Source organism: Balaenoptera acutorostrata, chromosome 6 (genome assembly GCF_949987535.1).
Source record: "Balaenoptera acutorostrata chromosome 6, mBalAcu1.1, whole genome shotgun sequence".
Taxonomy (NCBI): Eukaryota; Metazoa; Chordata; class Mammalia; order Artiodactyla; family Balaenopteridae; genus Balaenoptera; species Balaenoptera acutorostrata.
The window spans coordinates 113,929,634-113,956,923 of NC_080069.1; the positions used below are offsets into that span (position 1 = coordinate 113,929,634).

Here is a 27,290-nt window from a genome sequence, read left to right on the forward strand (position 1 = left end):
CCAAAATTCTGCTACTGAGAAGAGATAAGTGGTACACAAACAAACCTTGGTGAACAGTCTATTTAGACAGCCAAAAGAATGGGAAAGATGGAAAATTTTGTGCACCATGAAAGATAAAAAGGAACTAAAGTTTCCTTTCTCAGAAACAACATAGGATGAAAATGGAAAAGAGGCCAAATAAACTCTTGACACTTCTCAGGTCTTCTAGCATGTGGCATCTTGCACAGGCTGAGGCTGAAGTCATATTCATCCTCCCACTTACATCCACCCACATGACAGGATAATGCAGTGATCTGAAGCTATTTCACTGTTCTGGGGTTTTAACTTCTGGGATGAACTCATTAATTCACAAATGATTGAATTGAGGTCAGAAGTTAGGTAGATCTGGGTTCAAATCCAGGCTCTTACCTCTTATTAGCTATTTTACCTAGGGCAAATTCCAATCTCAGTTTTTTAAAAATAAATCCACAAAATTAGGAGAATATCACCTATTCTGGAGATAATACTGAAGAGTTCAGTAGTAGAACAAAGCGGAGAGAGATCAAGAGTAAAAGAAGATGAAAGAGTAGTTGGATAATAGATTGAAAAGTACCAACATATTTATATAGGAGTTTCCAGAATAAAAACCAAAACCAAACAAACAAAAGAAACCCTAGGTTTGGCAGAGAAGTAATATTTAAAAAGATAAGGGCTGAGAATATTCCAGAATTGAAGAAAGATGAGCCCTCAGACTGAAAACTGTGAGTACCAAGGAACATGAATAAACCCATCCCTAGATACATGATAGTAAAATTGCAGAATATAAGGTGAAAGAAGTTCCCAGAGAGAAGAGATGGATTTTTATAAAAGAATGACAAGTGATTGATCACAGACTTTTCATCAATAAAAACAGATGAGAAGAGACAAATTTTTCAAAGGAAGAAGGAAAACTGTCAATGTACCGTTTCATATCCAGATAAACTATCCTTTAAGAGTCATAGCAAAATAAAGATACTTCAGACATACAAAGATTAAAGGGGTTTGTAGATCCTCACTGAACAAAATATTAAAGATACAATTCAGCAAGAAGAAAAGTGAACCCACAGGGAAACAATGGGAAACACAGATGCTGATAAATTGTAAAACTACAGTCTGTTTTATTGTTAGTGTTTTTTTAAAAAAAGTTAATATTCTAATAATGTTAAGATTTGTAGATACAGGTGCACAATGAGTAGTTAAAGTATATTAAAATCCTTATATTGTTTAGGAAGAGAAAAAAGATGCTAAATAATTTAGAATTGTTAATTTATGTAACTTCCATATATGTAGGTTTTTCAGTATTCTGGGCTAGACTCCCAAAAAAAATCTTCCTGGAAAAGCAAAATGTCTCCCTTTTCCATTTTGTAGATGTAGTCTTCCTATCATATTTTGTAAACAGCTTGCCTTAAACTAAGCTCATGTTTCAAGCTACTCTGTAGAAGTTTTGTCTAGGATCTCTCTCCCCCTCTGCTTTGGTCTTTTTCCCAGCTGAGTCATTTCCTTTCCCTTTTAACTTCCTTCATTTTTCACATTTGAACTTCAATTTTAAAAAAAGCTTCCCCAACCTTCTACTCTTTATTTCTTTTTCAACTTTTTATTTTGACATAATTTCAGATTTATAGAAAAGTTGCAAGAATAGTGTATAAAGAACTCCTATTTACCCATCACCTAGATTCCCCAAATGTCAACATTTTACCACAATGGCTTTACCTTCTCTCTCTTCCCACATACATATTATTATATTACATGTATGTTTTATCTGCATAAAATGTTTTTCTGAACCATTTGAGAATAAATTTAAGACATGATGTCCCTTTACCCCTACATACTTAAGTATAGTCAGTTCTGCTATAATGTGACATATATCTTCCTAAAACTCACCATGCTTGGGGCACAATGCTCAAAAACTTCATCAGTGATATGCCAGAAACAAGACAGAAACCTGATAAAAACAGTACACCATTTTATACATGTTCAGTGGGTAAAAAATATATAAATACTACAATAAATGTCATCTTTATCTTTAAAAAACCTCAAATTTGCTGTGGAAGTGGGCATCAGAAGGACTGCAGCATGTGGGTAGATTCTGAAGTGGTGGAAGAAGGATGAAGAACTGAAAGACCACTGTGGACAGAAAGTGTGTGGCTCGTCACACACATGGTGAACTGAGGTAGCTGTTAGAGGTGTGTGCATGTGTGCATTCTGTGTATTGCTACATGTCTTGGTTAATTTGAACTTTTGGTTAATCTGGGTGGAGTTTCCTGCATTCACCTACTATTTCTCATGGATATCATGCATAATCAAATATAATTGAACACGTTATGCTCAAATTGTTCCCTAATATATCAATTGCATTCGAACAATCTTGTGTTGTTAAAACAGGCATTACAGGGCTTCCCTGGTGGTGCAGTGGTTAAGAATCCGCCTGCCAATGCAGGGGACAGGTATTCGAGCCCTGGTCTGGGAAGATCCCACATGCCGCGGAGCAGCTAAGCCCGTGCGCCACAACTACTGAGCCTGCGAGCCACAACTACTGAAGCCTGCGCACCTAGAGCCCATGCTCCACAACAAAAGAAGCCACCGCGATGAGGAGCCCACACACCACAACGAAGAGTAACCCCCACTCACCGCAACTAGAGAAAGCCCGTGCGCAGCAATGAAGACCCAATGCAGCCAAAAATAAAATAAAAATAAAAAAATAAATTTATAAAAAACACAAACAGGCATTACAGCAAACTGTATTTCCTAAAATCAAGAAGTGTCTTATATAACCACAGTATAATGATCAAAATCAGGAAATTAACAATGGTACAGTAAAAATCTAATCTACAGACTTTACTCGGAATTCACCAGTTGTCTCAATAATGTCTTTTTACAGCAAAAGAAAATCCTGGCTCATATACTGCATGCAGTTGTCCTGTCTCTTAGTCTCCTTTAATCTAGAATAGTTCTTGGGTCTTTCTCTGTTGTAAGACATTAACATTTTTGAAGAATACAGGCCAGCTATTTTGTAGAATGTTCCTCAATTCAGGTCAAATCCTCTACTCTTACTTCAATCTATCACTGTTAGCTGAAGCACTATTAACGTCTGAAATCTTCCTGAATGCAATTCAAGTGTGGAGGTAGGGTCTGCATCTTTTATCATAGCTCCCTTTGAAAAATCAAGTAAAATCTGCATTGGGAAACCTAGAAAATGGCAGTTACCTAACTGTCCTTAAAATAAAAATCCCTTCTTTTAAGAGAATTAAAAACTAAAAGACACACAGAAAGCCCATCTACCACAGAAGGTAATTGGCTTACCATACTCCAAAGTACAGAAGTACATGTCACTCACTGAACAGTCATTTTTAGAAGTCTGACATTCACACTAATATTTTAGGAAGGCTATTGTGACTGGAGGAGGAAGGTTGGGAACTAACATTTTTTTGAGTATCTACAATGTGGTAATTATACACATTATGGTAATATGCATTTAATCCTCATAACAGCTCCGTGAAATTGGTATTAATGTTCCAGTTTTACAGATAAGGAAACCGAGCCTAGATATGAACTCTTGCCTAAAGGCAGGAGGTATTGAGGTAAAATCCTACATAAAGGCATTGAGGTAACATCCTCCACAAAGTTATAAGAAAAAAAGGGGAAAGATATGTCCACAAAAATATATCCTGAAAGATATGCCCACAAATAGATTAAAACTTCAAAAAATAGATTAAAATATTTGCAAATGAATCAACGGACAAAGGATTAATCTCCAAAATATATAAACAGCTCATGCAGCTCAATATTAAATAAACAAACAACCCAATCCAAAAATGGGCAGAAGACCTAAATAGACATTTCTCCAAAGAAGACATACAGATAGCAAAGAAGCACATGAAAAGCTGCTCAACATCACTAACTATTAGAGAAATGCAAATCAAAACTACAATGAGGTATCACCTCACACCAGTTAGAATGGGCATCATCAGGAAATCTACAAACAACAAATGCTGGAGAGGGTGTGGAGAAAAGGGAACCCTCTTGCATTGTTGCTGGGAATGTAAATTGATACAGCCACTATGGAGAACAGTACGAAGGTTCCTTAAAAAACTAAAAATAGAATTACCATATGATCCAGCAATCCCACTACTGGGCATATACACAGAGAAAACCATAATTCAAAAAGACACATGCACCCCAATGTTCACTGCAGCCCTATTTACAATAGCCAGGTCATGGAAGCAACCTAAATGCCCATCAACAGACGAATGGATAAAGAAGATGTGGTACATATATACAATGTAATATTACTCAGCCATAAAAAGGAATGAAATTGGGTCATTTGTAGAGACGTGGATGGATCTAGAGACTGTCATACAGAGTGAAGTAAGTCAGAAAGAGAAAAACAAATATCGTATATTAACGCATATATGTGGAACCTAGAAAAATGGTACAGATGAACCGGTTTGCAGGGCAGAAATAGAGACACAGATGTAGAGAACAAACGTATGGACACCAAGCGGGGAAAGCGGCAGGGGGGCAGGGGTGGTGGTGTGATGACTTGGGAGACTGGGATTGACATGTATACACTGATGTGTGTAAAACTGATGGCTAATAAGAACCTGCTGTATAAAAAAATAAATAAAATAAAATTCAAAAATTAAAAATAAAATAAAATAAAATAAAAATTGAGCTATAAAAAAACCCCTGCAATCCACTATTTCAAAATGAGCTAAAGACGTTAATAAGATTATACAAAGTATGAAAGAACAACGTACATACGAATTATAAAAACTTAGAAATGAGGGGATAGAACTCAGGAAAGAATTAGAAACAAAAGAAAAACTTTTCTGAAATGAAGACTAAACTAGAGGGAATACAAGAGCATATCAACTCAAAAGATGATGCTTTAAGAAAAACAAAAGAAAAAGAGAAAAACTTTAAAAATAAAAAATAAAGATGAATTCCATCTCAATAATAATACAAAGTTTAAAAAGCAATTGAGATAAAGAGATTTTAAAGAAAGTGAAAAATATTGAAGATAGGCAAAGAAGATCAAATACACAAATAATTGGAGCCCCTGAAGAAGAAAAATAAAGCAAAAGAACGGAACCAATGCTAGAACCTATCATTCAAGAAAATTTTCTTGGTATTGAAAAAAAGACTTGAAATTGTATGTTTCATATATGTTGAAAGACCACATTATATACCTGAGATGGCAGACCCAAAATGACCATGCAAGACAGTCTAATAAAATTATTGGACTTCAGAAGAGAAAAAAATACTCAGGCTCTAATATAAAAAAGAAATGTGATTTATTAAAGAAAGAAAATTAAGATTATCATCAGACTTTGACAGCAACACTTTTTGCCAAAAGAAAATGTAGTAATACATTTAAGATATTCAAGGAAAGAAAGTATAAGCCAAGGATTTTATATCCAGCAAAACTGGCTCATCTAGAAAGGGCACAGAAAAAGTGTTATCCACCTTTAACTATAGAGGGAATATTGTTCTCATGAGCCTTCCTGAGGAATCTACTAGGGAGCCAGCTTCAGACAACCAGAAATGGCCAAAGAGTTATCACCATTAGAACTGGTTACAGTTACCTGAAGCCTGAGACTAAATGAGGGCTGAGAGGGAGAGAGTCTAGTGTGTAATGGCTGTGTGTTCTAGCAAAGTAAATCCAGTTCAACTAGCCAAAATCTGCTGGGAGAATAGGGAAAGAATATGCAAAACAAAGTTAAAAGATAATCTGTAATCATGCTGGTGGTAACATTTGCAGTGTTTAATGAAGCTGCTGTATATGAAAATAAATTAGTAATTATGGGATATTGTAATTCTATTATCCCTTGTGCCCTTTAGAACCAGAATTCTCAGCATAGAAGAAAGGAAGTACAAATGTAATAGGGAAGAGGTTAAGCAAAAGGTCTGTAGTTTTGAATTTGGACTGGAGGTAACTATATATATACACATATGCACATGTATACATGTGTATGTGTGTGTAGCTCCCTCCTCTGTCCACTGAAAAGGCCTGGACACAACGACCAACCCAGTAGCAGTGAGTATCCTAAGCACCCAGGTTTTGGTCTCGAGACATTACTTCTCACTGAAAGAAACCAGTGCTTCCTGAAGAATTGTCTGATTCTAGGTTTGGGGGCAGGAAAGGCACAAGATAGGCCTGGAGCATCTTGTAATTTCAGATAACAAGGGAGCTAGGGTCATGTTAAAAAAAAAAAAATACTCAGGGCCAAACTGAAAAAATTCTCACTGGCCAAAATGGTACAATAACAATAATTGCAATGAACCCAAACGCATAAAATATGTTTAAATCCACCAGGTTACAATAATACACATACAAAAAATTGTCATGTTTTGAGGGTGTTAGGGAACTAATTCTTATACTAAAAACTGGTAAATATAGGAAAGAATCAAGCATTTATCTTGTCTTTGCTATATGAACTGTGACACTGGGTAAGAACATAATAGTAAATGAAGGAAAGTGTCTCTTTATAAAAATATTCCTACCAATAAAGGAAAAATAAACAATAAACTGAGAACATCATTTTACAACTCCCAACGAATAAAGAGATATAGGTATTAAGCATCACTGACTACTAAAAATCACCAAAAAAAATGCAACCAGACTTAATATGTCTCACATATACGTGCCAAATACCACTTGCAATCTCACCAAAAAGACTGAACCTTAGTCTATCCAATCTCAAAACCCAGTCACCAATCAGCAGGAAATACAGAGGACAGAGGAACATGGTGAAGAACACCGAGATCACGCAATCAGCAAGAAAGGGTGGAGGAGGAACCTATAAGTTAAAAGAGAATTTTAAAAGCCATATACTTTTTTAAAAATGGACAAGACTAAACTATAGCATCTAGGGATACACATTTGGGTAATAAAACTATTTTTTAAAAATTCTAAAGTCAGGATGGTGGTTACTTTTGTCAGGAGGAAAAGGATTTTGATTGAAGGGGTTTCCGGAGTGGGTAAAACTCCACTTCTTGTCCTGGGTAGTGTTGGTCTTTAGTCGTTTATTTGATTAAGGCAGTTTTCTTTATCTGTTTTACAATTTGTTTTACAATAGAAAGATTTTTTTAAATGTATAATGATACCTATCTAGTGGGAAATATTGTAATGATTGAACGTCAACATTTCTTTGTAAACAGTGTCATCATGATGAGAATTCTTACTATCTTTTTCATTAAAATACACTATCTTGACTCTGAAAAAGAAACCTTCCTATCAACTCCACTCTTTCCTCATAGGATAGAATGTAGAGAAAACTCAGCTATAAATTAAAGAGTTATTTTTGTCTACTTAAAAACTAATATTGTTGATAATGGAGGAAGCTCTGCATGAGTGGGGAACGGAGGTTATATGGGAAATCTCTGTACCTTCCACTTAATTTTTCTGTGAACCTAAAACTGCTCTAAAATACAAAGTTTATTTTTTTTAAAAAACCCACCTAATATTAAGTTCTTTCCACATGCCAGGCCCCATGCTGTATTATCTCATTTAATCTTCACAACAATCCTATGAGACAGATTACATTTGTTCTCCCCCTTTTACAGATGAGGAAACTAAAGCACAAAGGGGTTAATAAACTTGCTCAGAATTACATCAATAGAAAAGTAGAACCCAGGTCTATCTGACTCCTGTGGGCAGGTTCCATATTTGATCCATCTCTTGGTGCCCAGTCTCTACTTTTGGAATTAAACTGACTTACTGAATACTAAAGATCAGGAAACAGATATTAAGGTTACATAAGCTACTACCTATAGCATCACCTCTTGGAAGTAGAGAGAAAAGAGGCATGAGTTCCTTTGAGGCCAGTAGTCACAGAGACCCTCTTCTAGGACAGACTGATCTCCCCAGCACGAGGGCTTGAATCCAAGCTGGCAAGATGCTTTCTGCATCAAGATTAAATGTGTTTGGGAAACCAGAGAGATGAAAGAAACAGCTCCATGCTGCTGACAGCAGGGAGTGCAGCAAAAATGTTTTCTGTACCCTAGGAATGCAAAGTCACCACCCTGAGACATTGAATTATCAACTCCAAACTAAGAGGCAAGATGTTAGAGTTCACGTTTCTTCACTAGATGCTGGAAACCATCACCAAAGAGGATCAGAAGCAGCATGGGACCAGTGGAAAACCGTGAGTTCTAGAGGCAGCTGGCCAGGGCCCCCAGTCCGGGCTCCGTCTCCCACCAGCATCCGCCTCACCTGGGAGTTCTCTTTATCCCTTTCCTTGGCTTTCTTTTTCTGAACAACACTTATCACCACCTGATACAGTATATATTGACTTTCACCTTTGTTTCCTGTCTGTGTCTGCCTAGAATATAAGAGATGTGAGGGCTGGAACTTTATTTTGTTCACTGCTGCATCTCCGAGCACCTAGAACAGTATCTGGCATAGTAGGGTCTTGTTAAATGTTTGTTCAAAGTTGTTGGTTTAAATTATTTCAACTCTCTATGCTTTAAGTTCCCTATCAAACCGGGGATACATACCATGCACATTTAACCAAGAAAATATAAGTAAAGGGCAAGAAGTAGGGGTTCGGTAGATAGCGGGTATTCCCTCTCATATTTCTTTTGCCTAACATTCCAAAACGGAGGATAAAACTAATCAACTCAGGATAAAAGTTCCCTTCAAAGGGATAATGACCTTTTAAGCTGGCAACTGACTTGCTCAGGACACCCTCAAACCCACAGACCATTTTTAATGCTGTGAAGATGAGAGTAAAAGTGCATCACAGTAGGAATATGGGCAGAGAAAGTCTCAAGCAAATGGCTCATGAATAATGCCAATAAGCTGTGACTGAGGAGAGCAGGGTGAGTGGAGATCTGCCAGGTCACATCACTAACAGGGACCAGCAAACCAAACATAAGTAATCTCCGGTTAAAGGCTTTCCAAAATTCCTGCCACACTTCCATGGAATGTGACTGCTGGTGAATTGGGCATTCACTGGATAAAAGGGAAGCTGCCTCCGTAGTCTGTTGTGGGGGGGGGGGGGGGACGGCGGATTAATAGAGAACAAGTGCTTTACATCCACCATCTCATTTAATTCTGAAAGTAATTTTAGGAGGGTGGCATTTTTATCCCCATAAAACAAATTAAAAACCTGTGGTTCAGCAGGGAAGGGCTTCCAGAGGTTTCACATCTCTTAAGTGGTGGCTTTCCTGGAATTGTAACTTTCTTTAGCCTGTAATGAACTGATAACTACAATGTATGCGGGGTACCTCACCAACACTGGAATATTCCACTGCACACTTTAGAAGCTGCCCCCCCCCCCCGCTCCAATGCCCCTAGGAAGTGAATATATTAAGAAATTAGATATCTACTAGATAATAGTTGCTAGCTAAGAAAACATCAGCCAATTCACTGAAGTCTGGAGTAGTCAATCAACATATATGGATTTCTAATACTCCTGTTAGTTCCAGGCTAAGCCCCAAAAGTTTTAAATACCTTGTTCTTGTTTCATTATAAAATAGGAACCAGCCAGACATATGTCAAAGATGCCCTGTGAAGGTATCATTTACGTAGAGATTCTCCTTCCTATTTTACAGTTCAGGAACTAAGGTTCATGAAAGTATAGTAACTTGCCTAGAGTCACACGGCTGGGAAGAGGCAGAGTCCAGGTTGGCACCAGGTCTAACTATAAATCAGGTTTTTTTTTTAACTTCACCATGTTGTTTATTATTTGCCAGGGGTGGGGGGGGTGTCACTAAATAGCCTTAATATCTGGGATCTGGGAGTGCTGGTTCTGAGCCCGTCTGACCTCAGACCCACTCTCCACTCTTCTCTATTCTGTACAGAGAGCAGGCTGAGTTCCCTGGGCTCCTGAGTCAGCTGGCTTCCTGCTTGGTTTGGCACATGTGAGGTGTTGGTGGGAGATGAAGAGGGAGAGGCGGAGTGTCTCTCCTCTCTACCCTGCTGGGGTGGGCTGTCCAGCAGTGGCTCACCTCCTCTCTGACCCAAGCGCCCACGACACAGACCCACAGGTCCCAGCTTTCATCAGGTGACCCTGGCCCTGGACACAGGCCACCGCCTCTGCTGTTGCTAATCTCTGGATTACCTCTCTGCTCCCCTGTCAGCTGGATAACCATTTCCTTGTTTTCCCTCTTGTAAACATATGAAGGGGTTCCCGTCGTCCTGGTTAGATCCTGACTGATACACGGATCAAGCAGCTGGACTGAGGGGACAGGGACCGGTGGCCTGCGGCCCTGCGCTGAGATAGCTGAGTGATGGATGGGCTCTATGTCGCAAGACCACCTGTTGGCCACAATCCTCTGCCTGACTAGACAAGAAATGCTTTGGAAAAGGAACATGCATTTTTTCCCTGAGGCTCATAGCAATGAGACTGGGGTGAAATGAACGCATTTGGTATCCTAATTCCATGGCCTAATAGCAAGAAAAATTCATCATCAATCTTTAGCTACAGCAGTGTTTCCCAAACTGTGGTGAGAAGTAGTAGATGCATGGAATGTTAATAGGTAGTCTGTGGGGAAAAGGGTTTTGAAAAATGCTGGGCTAAGCAAGTTAACCTGATTTCTTTACAGCAGGGCTGTAGTAATGTACATTGTAAATATCTTTTAAAAAAAAGTTATAGTATGCAATATGTGACGATCACAAATTTTATGTGATCAGAAAACATATCAATATCTTGTGAATCTAATATTTCAAGGACCACTCTTCTAGAAATGCTGGTTTATGGTATTAATGCTAAACCCCTTTGTGGCCTTCAAGGTCTTCCATGGACTGGAGCTGACCCCTTCTTCACTATGACCTCAGCCATGCTCCTTCCTGCCTATGCTCCAGACACACGACTCCTCACAATACCTGACCATGCCATGTAGTTTCAATGCCCCTTGCCTTTGCAAGGGCTACTTTCTGCCCCTGCTCCTGGGGAACTGCTATTCCTCCTGCAAGGCACCATCCCAGGTGCATCCTTCCCTGGGAAGCTTGCCTTCAGCATCCAGGCGGAAGAGACTGGTCGTGCCTTTGGATGTCTACCACCTTGTACAACGTTCTACTATAGCAGTTACCACACTTAGCGCAACTCTCTGCTTACCTTCTGTCTCTGCCCCTTACGGCCCTTAAGAACAGGACCGAGTCCTACTTGTCAGTGTGCGCTAGCCAGTGCCCTGGGCAGGTGGTCTCCAGGTCAGGTTTGTGGGGGGAACAAGTACACCAAGATTTTAAATACTTGTAACCACTTCCTGCTAAGGTTTGCTTATAATTGACCTAAAATTCATGTTAAATCAAATAAAAGTTCCATTGTTATGATGACCCATAAAAAATTAACCTTATATTAATGTAGCCTTTATTATGATGAAAATAATTGATTTTCTTAAAAATCCTAATATCAATTGAAAAACAACTACCATCAGGAATATTTAGCACCTGGATTAACACTGCTACGAGAAAGCTCGCCACTAGGTGTCAGCCAAGGAAAAGAGGAGGAAGGGCTGTACCTAAAAGTGTTACTTTTTCATCCAATTATCGCCGTAAATATCAAATATTTAAACAACAAAATATTAGGCAACTAAAATTATCTATTAAAGCGATGTTTTTAAGAATATATCTAAAATTTTGAAATTTCCCCTTTGCAAAATTGTTTATAAATGGTTTTAGTTTACCTGTATTTTCAAGAAACATTTGCACAGATCAGAGACAATGACTCCTAAGAGGAGACCAGCTCAGTATTCTTCTGAAATGACCTCAAATTGTACATAACACAGACCATATGGCAATCACCATTGGGGTGAGCGGTCAGAGGAAAGAGCATTGTTGCTAGAATCAGACAGATGGAAGGTCCGAATCTTGGCTCTGCCACTTCTTAAAAAAGTGACATAACCTTTCCTAGCCTTGGTTTCTCATCAGTAAAATGGGACCACACCACTTCCTCCATATGAGGACTGTAAAAATCAAATAAGGGAACATATATATAAAGAACGTAGCATAGAACACATGCTTCATATTATTTTCTTTTTCTTAGTATTTCAAGTCTCAATGATTTATTTAACAAAACTGTATTTCAGCTCCCAAACTACTAAGGACACTGTAACTAGGGACTATTCTAATTTCATTCACTCCACAGAGAATTATCAAGCACCTTCTATGTACCAGGCTCTGTGCCAGGGATACATGAGTAATCACGACACTCCACTGTGGCTTCCATTCCTTTGTGAAAGGGGAGCATAAGGCTGAGTGTGACTGTCTATTTCTGAGACTATACCCACACCTCACAGAAGAACAGTGTGGATGCATGTCTGAGGGGTTGCGTGGTGGGGGAAGGAAATCTACAATTTTATCCTCTAATCATCATAAATACCATAATGTCCTCCACAGAAAAAACCCACTATCACTCCTCCTTACGTTACTGAACCTCAACTGTGTGCTGGGGGTATAAGAAGGAATAAGACAAAATCCTGTTCTCAAGAAGCTCACAGTCTAGCTATGTACGTGAAGTCATATAACACTGCTTCAGGCTCTAAATTGTCAAATGTTGTAACTGCTTGAAAATGGATCAGAAAGGTTTCTTTTTCAGAGTCTCACTGAAAAAGTAAGAGACCCTAAAGCAAGATCATTTGACTTAAAACACTGGTAACAATAACCATTTCTCTTTGCCACTGCTTCCGCAAAGATACAGTATTTAAAACTGTATCTGGCACAGTGGTTAAGACTCTGCACTCCTGATGCAGGGGGCCTGGGTTCGATCCCTGGTCAGGGAACTAGATCCCACATGCATGCCACAACTAAGAGTTCACATGCTGCAACTAAGGAGCCCGCCTGCTGCAACTAAGGAGCCCGCCTGCTGCAATGAAGACCTGGTGCAACGAACCAACCAAATAAATAAATAAATAAATATAAAAACTATGTTAAAAAAAATAAAACTGCCACCATGGATTCAGCTTACTCCATTAATATACTCGCCTCATGTATTTTCCTAACTAGAACTGAATATTTACTGCACGTGGTGATTTCACAGAGGATGATCCTCTCCAGATCCTAACTGCCTGGGGTTAGCTACCATGCAGATGCTGGCTGTGCCCTTGTTTTACATTTACATGTTCATGGTGTGGCGTTTGTGTCAGCTTCTTCTTCTCATGCTCTAAGATGAAGCTGTGGATGGATAATTTTTTAAAACTAAGCATCTATATTGTGCAACACTGAAATATGACCACCAGTCTTTCTGATGCATAGTATGGCGAAAAAGGGTATCATTCATTCATCTGTTCATCCATTTATTCAACAAACATTTAATGAGCACTTACTAAATATTAGACTATGTAAAGGACACCAAGGAGTACCAAACATGGTCCCGTCCTATAGGAACAAAGTATGAAAAGAGCCAGGATTATTAAATGAGATCAAGTTAAAGCCTGGAATTCCTCCTGGATAGTCTAAGATACACTAGCTGTGTTTTATTTTTCAAGTATTTTAGCACATATGGGGATTTCATTTTGATCATATTCAGTGATGCTCTTTGAAATCATACAGTTAAGTTTGATCATTGTGTTTAAGCGGATTTCCTGCAAAGTTCTCATCTTCTCTCACTTAAGGATCGACTTTTTACTTGGGCAGTCTACTTCTAGAACAACAGCTCTTAGTTCAGTGAGCATTCACTGTGGGGCTCAAGGTGCCAGGACTCCCAAACTGTGTTCCCAAGCCACATCAGTGTCCCTGGGAAGTGGACAGTGGAGATTTCGTGCCAATATCGAACAAGGGTCATCTCCCAATAGGCAAAAAATGTTTTGATGAAATAGGAAAAAAGATTCTCAATTATATTTTCTTATGCATTTTAGAAATTAATGCATTTCTGAATTTTAAAACCTTGGTACCACCACTCCCATTTGCCTCTAAGTGCTGGTGAGTAGTAACATGAATGAATAAATATCAAATAAATGCTGAAAGAAATAATTAAATGGGATTTCTTACAAATCCTTTATGCATTATTTGAGATAAAAGCTGAACTTTCATAGTTACTTCAAAAGACAGGAATAAACGGGGCAGAATCTCGTGTTTCCACTGGTTCCAGGTAGCCTGACACCTGCTGAACAACTATGGCCACCACCACTGTTCTAGAATGTGGCAGTCTCATCTCCTTCCCTTCCTCCTTTACCTTCTTGTCACCCAGGAAAGGTCATCCTCATTTAGTTAAAATCTGCTATCTACAAAAAGCTACATTATTGCTATTTTTCTCAATAGTCCTACAAGGTAGGCATTATTTCCATTTTACAGATGAGAAAATTGAGACTCAGGTCATCTTCTGGCAGATGACTGAGCCAGGATTAAAACTCAGGTGACTCCAAAGACCACACTCTTTCCATCACACTCAGGAGCCTTCTTAGCCACTCGGAGCCACAGAGCTACAGTGCTGGTCCCCGGAGCCCTGGTGTTGGGAGCCCCTCCCCTTAACCCTGCTTCATTCCCAGGACATGATCTTGACTTGGGATGAACACTGAAATGAGAAAAAATGGTAACCAGTAATTCACCAGCCCCTTCTCTAGTCCACCATAGACTCCTGTGTCAATGCATCTATTTAGCTGAGGCCTGTAGGTTTTGGCTATAATACCCTACCTACTTGCCTAAAACAAACTGGGAAATAAGAAAATCTTTCACCAACTTTTCGTACAGAACATTCATGGGTACCTATCCATGCTTCACAAACATACCACTGTCCACTTAAAAACAGCACGGGCTCTGTGTGGAAAACAATTTGGTGGTTCCTCAAAAAGGTAAACATAAAATTACTATATTACCCAGCAATTCCACTCCTAAGTATATACCCCAAAGAATTGAAAACACGGGTTCAGATTCTGAATAGTCAAACAGCCAATAGCATTATTCTTAATAGCCAAAAGGTGAAAACAACCCAGTGTCCATTAACAGATGAATGCATACACAAAGTGTGGTATATACATACATACAGTAGAATATTATTCAGCTGTAAAAGGGGATGAAGTTCTGACACATGCTACAATGTGGATGAACCTTGAAAACATTATGCTAGCTGAAATAAGCCAGACACAGAAGGACAAATATGATATAATTTCCTTTATATGAAATATCTAGAACAGGCAAATTCAGAGAGACAGAAAGTAGATTAGAGGTTACCAAGGGCTGGTGGAATGGGGGAATTGAGAGTTATTGCTTAATGATTCAGAGTTTCTGTTTGCAGTCATGAAAAATTTTGAAAATACATAGCGATTGGTGGTTGTACAACATTGTGAATGTAATTAATGTCACTGAATTGTAACTTAACAATGGTTAAAATGGCAAATTTTATGTTATTTATGTTTTATCACAATTTAAAAAAAGAAAAAAAGCAAGGGCTCTGGAGACAGACATGGATTTGACTCCCACCTCTACCATTGCCAAGCTGTGTGGAGAATCTCAGAGCCAGCCCAGAGGCGTGCATATCAGCCCCTTCCAGGCTTCATCTAATTTCTCCTTTCCCTTGGTCACTTCCTTATCTCATCTTGTTGTACTGTACATATTGCTTTAAGGTTCCTCAAGCTTTTTCTTTTTTAGCACAAGATAGAGGCACAGACAAATTAGTAACATCCTTTATATATGTTCTGGGTATACTCTGCTTGCCTCTGTGGAGGGCAGGGAGCGCACACCACGAAGCATTCTTAATTCTTTCCATTTTGAGCTGCTCCTAGGCTGAGTCAACAGAAATCTGCTTCCTTACCATGTTGTGACAAGTTAGCACCCAAAGTCAGGCTCTTGCATGCAGACTTGTATTTCTTCTACTCAGAAGACATCGAAATAAAGCATATCAAAGCTTTATTCACAAAGATGTTTGGTGGAATATTAATGATAATCTCAAAAAACTGGGAACAATCTAAATGTCCGACGTGAGAGAGTGCTTACAGAAATTAAGGTAGCTGTACTTGATAGACTATTCTGCAGCCATGTAAAAAAGCCTAGGATGTAATAATGTTAAATGGAGGAGAAAAAAACTTTTAACTTAGATTTGAAAGCAACTTTGTAAACACTTGGCATAATGAAAAATAATAAGAATATACAAACTGTAGTTGAGGTAGCTGCATTAGTTCAGTGGAACTACAGTGATATTTTAATTTTTCTAGTTTGTACATATTTTTCTACTTCTGTTACACTAAAAGCATATAAATACAGTTCGGGGTTTTTTTTTTAACCATGAGATCAATGGTGTTACTCAACCAGGAGAGAGATATATATAGTATTTTTCTGACCTGCTCCAACATAACCCTGTCCATTCATGCTTGCAAGCCAGGCTATCAATCTGCTTTTATCTTAACTTCTCTGTCTTCAAGGGTTTTGGGTGGATAAATATGACTCAGCAGAATCATGTGCAAAATCAGGGGCTGTATGGTGGATGAGGCCGGTGTACCCACAGCTGAATCTGGAAGCCGGGCCTCGTGGGAAGGACTCAGCAAGCAGCACTGGAGGAGCTGGCTGCTGCCTTCACAGCCTCCTTCGCGGTACTGACGCTGACTGTCAGTTTACTGTCCCCACCTCGGCCATCGCTCCCTGTGGGCAGGGCTGGGCTCCATTCATCCTGGGGAAGCCCAGCCAGCACACTGGCCCAGAGAGAGCCACACGAGCTTGTTGAATAAACAACTCTCACAGTGCTCCATCTATACTGGCCTTTCCACAGCTACTGGCACAGAACAGAATGCATCTTAAAGCACCAATTCCCATCAGTTTTGCTCTTTGATCTAACATTTACCAGGGACCTGCAATGGGCCAGACATGGGAAAAGCACCTTCACATGCACTGCCTTAAGATGATTCCACGTAGCCATGAGCTATGAAATAAGAAACTATGGGCAGAAAAAAGGATGCAATTAAAGCACACAATTCTATTTTTGAAAGTTCTTTAAAACTGAGGGCACTGTGTCTTCCAAAGAGAGGGTGGTGGTTTAGTCTTATTCAGATTTCAAGATGATATAATTTTAAACAAAGGAGTGAGGTAAAGTAAGATTCTTTTTAAAATTCATTCTTTCTCCCTAGGAGGGAGAAAAGGGGACTCGAGGCAAATTCAAGACCCACACTGCTATACACATCCTCCCAAAGTTGCAATCTTCTACCCAGCAGAGAAAGGATGCTTGGCCTAGCAATTAAAATCATTTGTCTTTTATCCCCTTCCTGCCAAAAAGGACCCCAGCCCTAACTAGTTAATCCCTAACACACACTGCTACTCCCAGAGTTGCCTGGCAACTGCTAGGAGGCGTGTCAGAGAGCAAGAAAGGCCTAAATAAATGAGCTGGAGCCTGGGCTGTCGCTTGACACGGATAAAGGGGGTTTTTCCAAATGGAGCTGCCTGGCTGCCTGTGGTTCTGTCATTTAAGTGGAGAAGAACAAGTTGGCTTGGCCGATATTGTTAAATACCTTGGGCTTTGCACCTGATATTCTCTGAGTGATTGAAAAATGGGTCACATGCCCTTGTGATTTGCCTACACTCTCCCCTCTGCCAGGCAGCACCGATCTCCAAAGCCTAAAGACAGGGCAGGAGCAATGTGTATGCACTGAACAGGGGTCAAGGGCCAACCCCGGCCCCACACACTTCTCTGTTCTTCCATTTCTTTCACCCATCCTTCCAACCACTGTTCCAAAATACATGCATTGATGCCTCTGCTATGCTATGACCCATGCCCGGCGCTGGAAATGGAGAGAAAGAGTTGTTAACGTGGAACACCAGGAAACCAGAACAAAGGCAGGCGAGAGGGTGGGGTGGAAGAAACCTGGGTTTTTGAGTCAGGCCGACCTGAGTCCAATTCCTGGCCTCTACTACTTGCCAGGAAGTCAAGGCAACCTCAGCCCCTCTCCCCAATCTGTAACGTGGACAGCAAGGGGCAGTCACGGGGAATTACTGAGACCACGGATGCAAAGCAACTCAGGGATGAAGCCTGTTGGAGGCCGCTGAGCAGGTAGGAGACTTGGCTGTAGCTGGACACCCTGGCTTCTCACTTTCTGATCCTCGGGAGGAATAAGTCACTTGGCCCTGAAGAGGGACCCTACTGGGGAGCCCACAAAGGCCCTCTGGCTCTGGGACAGGCACATGGCAGAAGGCACGGACAGAGAAGAGCAGCCTGGCACCTGGCACGTGGCCGGGCCTCAGCAAGGGGGCCACCGTCCTCTTCCCTTCCAGGCAGGGGAAAGAAAATAAAGCTTGAGACTCCCCAGTCAGCTGCGTTTTAAATTTTTTCCAGTAGGGGAGAAAAAAAAGGCCAAGGAGTTGAAAATCTCAAGTAAGCTCTGGGGCCGCAGAGGAGCTGTGGCCCATCTCTGCTTCTTGGTCTGGGGTTGGCCCCTCCTGAGGGGTCCTGCGGGAGCCGAGCAGAAAGGAGCACCATCGAGTCTGTGATGTTTCATGTTTTAAAAAACCCAAACCCTGTGACTTTTCAGTGACCCAAGTCCCATGATGGCAGCTGCGGGCCCAGGTGGGAAAAGCCCCCAGGCTGCACTGTGCGGGGCGCCCCACGGGCAGCCTCTGTGCCCCGCACGCTCCTCCCAGCCCGCCCCTGCAGGCAGTCTTCGTCCTCAGCCACGGACCGTTCTCCACTTGACCTGTCCCAGAGTCTCCCCTCGAGGCTACCAACCACTTCTGGCCACCAGCTTTCTCCTTCACTTTATGAATCGAAGGCCTTAAATGTATTCAGGTCCTTTGACCCAGTAAAACCACGTTGGGGATGCCGCCAAGGGAAATAATTCAGACCATGGAATGAAGGTTTATATAAAGATGTTCACCACAGTGTGGTTTAAGATGGTGAAAGTTTACTGACAATCAAAAGGACCAGTGCTGGGATAATGTGGCGGGCCTCAGCGCTGGTTTCAGATGGCAAGAACCTGATAAAAATCTCTGTGAGTACGGCCCAGACATCTGCCTTTTTAAGAGCCCCACAGGTGATTCTGATCCACAGCCAGGGTTGAGACCGACTGGCGTCACCTGATGCGAGATGTGCAGCCAATGTTTAAGAAGAGTTTTTATATGATATGAAAAAATGCTTACAATACACTAAAAGACAAAACTAAATAACAGGGAACTGGATTGCTTTGCCAGGAATATCTCAACTATCTAAAAGTAAAAAATCAAAACCCCAAACCGAAATGAAACAAAAACAACCCCAATCTTCCAACTTATCCCCCCTCCCCCTTATATATAGAAGAGATAACTAATAAGGACCTACTGTATAGCACAGGGAACTCTACACGATACTCTGTAATGGCCTATATGGGAAAAGAATCTAAAAAGAGTGGATATATGTATATGTATAACTGAGTCACTTTGCTGTACACCTGAAACTAACACAACATTATAAATCAACTATACACCAATAAAAATTTTTTAAAAAAGATGAGGCAAACAGGCTCAAAAACAAACAGACAAAACAAAACAAAACAAAAAACCCCCCAAACCCTAGAACCTTGGTGGAAACATGTTAACATGTTATCTCAACTCCAGATGATAGGATTATGGGTATTTTCTCATTTCTAGGCCTGTTACTTTATTTTTAAAAGATTTAATTTAATTTTATTTTTGGCTGTGTTGGGTCTTCGTTGCTGCACGCGGGCTTTCTCTAGTTGTGGCGAGCGGGGGCTACTCTTCGTTGCAGTGCACGGGCTTCTCATTGCGGTGGCTTCTCTTGTTGCAGAGCACGGGCTCTAGGTGCGCGGGCTTCAGTAGTTGTGGCACGTGGGCTCAGTAGTTGCGGCTTGCGGGCTCTAGAGTGCAGGCTCAGTAGTTGTTAGCTGCTCTGTGGCATGTGGGATCTTCCCGGACCGGGGCTCAAACCCGTGTCCCCTGCATTGCAGGTGGATTCTTATCCACTGCGCCACCAGGGAAGTCCCTAGTCCTGTTACTTTAAACCTTTTTTTTTTTTAAACCAAGAGCAGGGTTTTTTTGTTTTTTGTTTTTTAAAATAATCAGAGAAACAACTAAAGACAAGTGGCCCCATGAAAGACACCCTATCCCCTCAGCACTGTGCTGCCTGTCACCCAAGCAGGCTCACCCAGTCACCGTTCCCCATGCACCACCCCCACCATATGGCCTGACTCTAAAACCCCTGACCCCTTCTTGAGCTCACATGCACTCTGCAGTCATTATTTTAATTAATCTCACAAACAATCTGGCATTGGAAGTGTTGTTATTCCATTTTTTAGATGAGGAAAATTGGCTATAATTAAATCTATGGTTTAAAAACCATCTAGATAACATGATGAGGCTTGGTCAGAAACTTTCAGGCCCTCTGGCTTCCCTCTTGGCCTTACAGAAAAAAGCCATTCTAGTACAGATAAATCAGACCAAAAGCACGAGAAGTCTGCCTTATTTCATTGATTCTAAGACACAAATTTCTTCACATCTTAACATCTCTGAAATCTGGATGTCTTACAACTGACGGCATCCTTCAATTATAATTGGCAGCACCCTTTCTTAATGATACATGCAATAGTGGTACATCTTATGATGGAATGACAGCTAAAATTCAATGAAATGTACCATGTTTACAACCAAACTCATCATCCTATCCTCAAAATGCTACTTTTAATGGCTATATAATATTCTATCATATGGATATATTTTAATTTACTTAACCAGTTGTTTATCATTATGGACACTTAGTCCGTTCCATGTTTTTACCATTATTAATCTGCTACTGGGGACACCTTTACTTCAAGCTTTCCCTTTTTCTACTATGGGCATCATCATTCTCTCCCTGATCCAAATCTTGGGAGACATTTTGACATTTCTTGCCCCTCATCTCCCATATTTTTTCTATTTCTAGACTCATCTAGTCATTTCTTCTTCGTGGTACCTTTTCCTGGTGTAACCACTGAAGGGCTTTCTTCTGAGTTCCCCAACCGTCCCCTGGTCTCTGCTTCCAGTTTCCTTTTCAGTCCAGCACTGGATTACTGGTCAAACATGACTTCAGTCACATCTCACCTCTGCTCACACTCCTAGCCTACTATCCAAGGCTCTGTCAAATCTGGCTCCAACCTTTCCTGCAGCCCCATCTCCCCACCCAAACCCATGACTCCAGACAAAGGGGCCATGAAGGGTCCTGCCTCCAAGCCTTTGCTCACTCAGATAACTCCACGCCCACCACAGGAAGGGATGCTGCTGTCTTTCTTTTTGCAAGTTTCACCTTTCCTATGAGAGGTTTTATGGCTCACTTGCTCCTTATAACCATCTGGAAATGTAGAATGATAGGTATGCTTATTCTCATTTCACAGTGAAGAAACTGAAGTTTAGAGAGATTAAGTGCCCAAGTACAGAGCCAGGCTTTAAACTCCAGGACTTCCATCCTTAAATCCGATGCCTTTGAGAGCCAAGTGCAAGTACAACCATAAACGTCTCTGGAGGAGCAACTTTTGCCCAGATCATATACCCAGCAATATGTACCAGACTCAACAGCCTCTGGATTCTAGACGTATACATGACAACAATGATGTCATTGTAAGAGTGGAAATACTTCATGTCTATCAGTTCCCAGCAGCCTAAGGAAAGGACTGGGCCAGTTGTCCCATTCTCACTTTAAAGATGGGAAGAAGACAGAATTTTCCTTGAATTATACCAGCTCTCAAAACAGCACTGAACCTGACTGGTTTGGACGGGCCCAAGGTCAGGACAAAGAATCAGAGCCATCTGTCTTGGAGACAAGCAGGACGTGAGAAACTTGCTTTAAGCTGAAGGGCTTTTTAGGACCTAAGGGAAGTATTTCTTAGGAAAGAAAAAGAGTGCATCCCTTCTATTACGTGACCATGACATTGCCTGAAGCTGAGGCAGCCTAGCGAGTCAGGCCCAAGTGCTGGATGGAAGACAAGGAACAAGGTGGCATCAGGCTGCTGCTCCCTGAGCACCCACCGCCCCAGCCACTTCACAGAGCATGCGCCCTGGGTGAAGGGAAAACAAGGTGTTTGCTACCACTCTGTGCTTCACTTACACAGGCAATGGAGTCATAATAGTGAAAAAGTACTTAGCAAGGTATAACTGTGGCTTATGAGGAAGCATGGTCAAGATTCACTGTCAGAGTTTGCACATGAAATGCACTGCCTGATATCTACTCATCTTCTGTCATTTAATCTAATAAAATGCTATGGGTTAAAACAAAAACAAACATCCTGACCTACAGGCAGTGCGACCTGGGCTGGTCCCTCACAGCCACTCTGACTAGGCAGGTGTGGCTGCCATCTCCGCCTGTTCAGGATGAAGGGAGCTCTGTGCTCCCTAGAGAAAAGGGCTGTCAGCAAGGTCCCCTCCAATGTCTTTTCCTATGCAGCGACCCAGGTCCCTGGGCCAATTTCTCCATTCTCCTTGGCCAAGAGGCTACGAGGAGGCAGATATCCAATGAAAGCTTCTCACTGAAGCTGGGCGAGCTGGTAGCTTCTTTGGTTTTAGGGATGACCTGGTGTCTTCATATCCGCACAATAACTAATCACCTCACGGATGAGGCCACAGAGGCTCAGAAAGGTTGAAGGGCCATGGAGGCAGAGACATTATTCCCCAGTCCTCAGTATACTTTGTAGTCAATACATCAAGACCACTCTGGGAACCTCTAAGAAGTGAGCCCCCTGGATGCCTTGCTTTCTCAAGTGTGGAGTAGAGGTCCCTGTGCAGGAAAAGGGCGGTGAGGCACAGTGGGAAAGCATGGGCACTGGGCCGACCTACCTGGCCCCTCCACTGGTCAGCAAGTCATTGCTTCTGTGAGCCTCGGTTTCCCCATCTGTCAAGTGGAGATGATCACTGCTACCTCACAGGCTTACTGGGACTCCTCAGTGAGAGCAGGTGTGTGTGCAGTGCTGAGCGCTGTGACCCGCAGAGGCTGCTACTGACCAGGGAGGGGAGGGGCCCTAATATCCACAGGAGCAGAGTGCGTCACACAGGGCAGCTCAGCTTCCTTGTGCTAAGAGGTAGCACGAGGGGAAGACACTTCCCCAGCCCTCCAACACACACACACACACACACACACAACCTCTTTTGGTGAATTCAACAACCAGATGAATAGCAGGTTTCCTGTGGTCCTGACCAAACATAGATTCGTGACATGCCAAGAAGCTACTCACCGGCTCTATTTTCAGAGCGTTTCGGTAGCTGCCGAAGAAAGCGGCCTGGGCCTTGAGGAAGGCTCTGGCCACACCATCGCCAGTTGTTGTGGAGACCTTCTTCAGCCGGTTCTTCAGTGAAGAGATCTGGTGACACAAAGGAGACAGAGGCTGAGGGCAGGGTCGGAGGAGGATGGCTGGCTACACCCAACACACACAGAGCTCTAGAAAACCCCCGGGATGGGGATGGATTTGACACATCAACTGCTGGGAGAACAAACACACATTCAGTATTAGGGCAGGTTTTAATTTTATTTTTATTTTTTATTTTTATTTTTTTTAAAGTTTTTTCCCTTTTTTTTCAATTTTTATTTATTTATTTATGGCTGTGTTGGGTCTTTGTTTCTGTGCGAGGGCTTTCTCTAGTTGTGGCAAGCGGGGGCCACTCTTCATCGTGGTGCGCAGGCCTCTCACTATCGCGGCCTCTCTTGCTGCGGAGCACAGGCTCCAGACGCGCAGGCTCAGTAATTGTGGCTCACGGGCCCAGCCGCTCCGCGGTATGTGGGATCTTCCCAGACGAGGGCTCGAACCCGTGTCCCCTGCACTGGCAGGCAGACTCTCAACCACTGCGCCACCAGGGAAGCCCCCTAGGGCAGGTTTTTGAAATTTAAATAAATCTCGCTCCTATTAGAGAGTATCTAATAAAAACAAAAACAAAACCACTTTCTAAGCAGTTTCAATGTGCCAGGTTAATTGCTTTCACATAAATTTTCTTACTTAATTCTTTCAACAATCCTGTAGGAAAGGGATTGTGCTCCCATCTTACAAGGGTGAAACAGTCTCAGAGAGGTTATATTACATGCCTAGTAACAAACCCAAGAAGTGACCAAGTTGGAATATTAATTGAAGTCTTATAATCTGAGCCCAAGATACACAAATTTTTTTAGTTCCAATTCCATTTCCTCTTCAGATTACTTACAAATATTAGAAATAAATGGCTTATTTATAACAGATTATAATATATATTATCATATACCTCATACTCTAAATATATATTTATTAAATGTACTATAAATTATATATTTATTAAATATATATAAAGTATATATAATATGTATATTATTATAAACCTCATATTCTAAAGGAATAGTCATTACATAGACTTACAGAAACACACTTATATAGCTTATAGATAGGCACCCAACAGATTAAAACAAAATAGACAAGAAAGTCATGGCAAAGCAAAAAGGGAAACATGAGAAGTTGTGAGATTCTTTGGGTCCAAAGCAGTTGCACACATGAACACAAAATTTCCTGAAAGTGAGAATGAAAAAAGATTTTTTCCTATGAGTCCTCAATGTAGGAAAGATTGTGTGACATGACGGTTGTTGCCCTCAACATCAGAGACAACATTAAGCTTCCTGGTCTGTTTCCAATATGCCATCCATCTCAGGAAGCCATATTGCACAACTTCCGGGCACACCACTCACACTATGTTCCATGTGAAAAGTGTCCCTGGAATTGTGCAACTTGGTAGCCTTGAGTCAATGGTGATACAACGGTGAGCAAAACCAGACAAGGGTCCTCCCCTCATTAAACTTATACTCTCGTGAAGAAAATACCAATACATATGACATTGCTACCATGACAAGCCTGTGATAGAGCTCACCAAGGAGGTCAAGGAAGGCTTCCCGGAGAGAAACAGGCTTAGACTGAGATCCGAAGGATGAGCTGAAGTAGTTAACTCGCGAAGAGGGAAAGGAACAGTGTACCAAACACAGGGATCAGCATTTGCAAAGACACTGTAGTGAGGAGGAGTTCAGAGACTAGGGAGAACTGTGGCTTCAGTGGAGAGAATGGAGAATATGGCTTAGAATGAGGATAGAGGGAAAGGCAGGGGTCAAGAGCTGTGAATACATTAAGAAATTTTTTCCTTCATTTTGAGATAAATGTAAAGCTAATGACTGTTTTTAAGCATGTAGGTGACATATGAAGAGCACATTTCAGGAATCTGTATGGGGCTTAGATATAGGACTACCTAACAGCCTGACACTATTTTTTTTTTTTTTTAATTTTATTTATTTATTTATTTATTTATTTATTTTTGGCTGTGCTGGGTCTTCGGTTCGTGCGAGGGCTTTCTCTAGTTGCGGCAAGTGGGGGCCACTCTTCATCTCGGTGCGGGGACCGCTCTTCATCGCGGTGCGCGGGCCTTTCACTATCGCGGCCCCTCCCGTTGCGGGGCACAGGCTCCAGACGCGCAGGCTCAGCAGCTGTGGCTCGCGGGCCCAGCTGCTCCATGGCATGTGGGATCTTCCCAGACCAGGGCTCGAACCCGTGTCTCCTGCATTAGCAGGCAGATTCTCAACCACTGCGCCACCAGGGAAGCCCCTGACACTATTTAAGGATAAAATTTAGGGTAAAATTTAAAGATGAAATAGGAAATTAGATGCAGGTGGTCCATGAATCATCTACAAATTTTTAATATGAATGAGTAATGATCATTTTTCTGGGTACAGGCTGTATAGCTATCCTCAGGTTCCTAAAGGTGCCTGTGAACCTAAAAATATTAAGAATCTGGGATGGATTACATACACTCTTGAAATGCTCCATGGACATTATTTCTTATTACCAAGCTTCTGATAAGGGGTTTGTAATAGCTTATTAAGATATATTTTACATATTATAAAATTCATTCATTTAAAATATATAATTCAGTAGTTTAGTACAGTGACAATGTTGTAGAACTATCACTATTATCTAATTCCAGAACACTTTCATCACCCCAAAAAGAAAACGCATCTTATTGGCAGGTACTTCTCACTCCCCACTAATCCTGCTTCCCTCCTCCCTCACCCCAGTCCTAGGTAACCATTGATCCACTTTCTGTCTCTATGAATTTGCCTATTCTGGACATTTCTTACAAATGGAATCATACAATAGGTGGTCTTTTTTTTGTGACTGGCTTCTTTCACTTAGCATACTGCTCATTATAAACATGTTTCATCCACATTGTAGCACTTATTAGTACTTCCTTCTTTTTCACAGCTGAATAATATTTCATCGTATGGAAAGACCACATTTTATCTCTTCATCAGCTGATGGGCACCTGGGTTGTTTCTACTTTTTGGCTATTATTATTAACGCTGCTAAAAACATTCATGTATAAGCTTTTATGTGGAGACAGCAGAGATTTTGAGGCAAGAAACCGAATGGCAAAAATTCTCTTTTGCCAGATCTTTTAAAATAAAAATAATCCGTGTTTACTGAGCGTAGGGGAAGAAATCCTGTGCTGCTGCTCAAGGGGCGTGCCACATGCTTGGACAATCTAGTGAGTGAAGGTGGGATGATCTACTTCTCGGCTAAGTCAGAAGGGACGGGAACATGCGGTGAGCGGGCAGCCAACGCCATCTCCACTCAGAGGTGGGCCAAGGAAAACAATTTTCCTCTGCAAGCAGCTTGGAGTCTGTCATGACACCTGGGTGGAAATATTCGTTTTATCGTGACCACCCCCCCCCCACCCCATTCTGGCACACGTGCGCCCCAGCACCGCCGTGGTGAGAGCCCACGAGAAGCAGCGCAGGTCACTCAGTGCCCCGGCAGTCTGTCATGGACCTCCAACTTGAAATAGCAATGTGAAAAAGAAATATGCTTTATTAAAATGTTAAAAATATTGCCCACTTCCCACCCTCCAAACAATAAAAGTCCTGCCTTTCCCGGGGACGAGGGTGACATTTCCATCCTTTGAAACGGTACAAGCCAGTGTCTCTCTTTTGTCTCCTCAAAGCCCTTGGGCCACCTGTGCCGCAGATTATTCCTCACTTAACCTTCCCTGGCCTTTTGCTTTCGTTCAGGAGGTGTTTAATTACCTTGGACTCACAAGGCTGCACTTCAGGTGAGCCTCTCCTAATGGCCTCATTACCATTTTACACAAAGAAGTCATTGCTGATTGTAACTAAGCAAATAGGAGTGTGTGCCTTCCTGCCCGCCCCAGCTGCTCTGAAACCAGCCAAGTGGTCCTGGGCTCTTGGTGCCCCTGTGACCACTCAGGCCAAGACTTCTGAAGACCTCTCCTCACCCTACAACAAGGAGAAGCTTTTGTCAGCACTTCAAACTTTGAAACTTGAAGTATATGCACAACTGATAACTGGTGATAGCATACTGTCCTTTAAATAAAAGTGAGGAAGGAGAATCTAAGGCTTAAATAACCCACAATCATACATCTAAAACCAAACCTGCTCTGA

General features: G+C 41.5%; 1 protein-coding gene across 9 annotated transcripts in view; it reads right to left on the reverse strand.

The window, feature by feature from the left end:
• DENND1A (DENN domain containing 1A) overlaps window positions 1–27,290 on the reverse strand; it is a 537,868-nt gene that overhangs the window by 127,369 nt on the left and 383,209 nt on the right. For all 9 annotated transcript variants that reach the window (XM_007194701.2, XM_007194703.2, XM_007194700.2 and 6 more), the window contains one exon: window positions 23,068–23,193. In XM_007194701.2, the coding sequence (XP_007194763.2) occupies window positions 23,068–23,193 (126 nt within the window). The remainder of the gene's footprint in view (window positions 1–23,067; window positions 23,194–27,290) is intronic.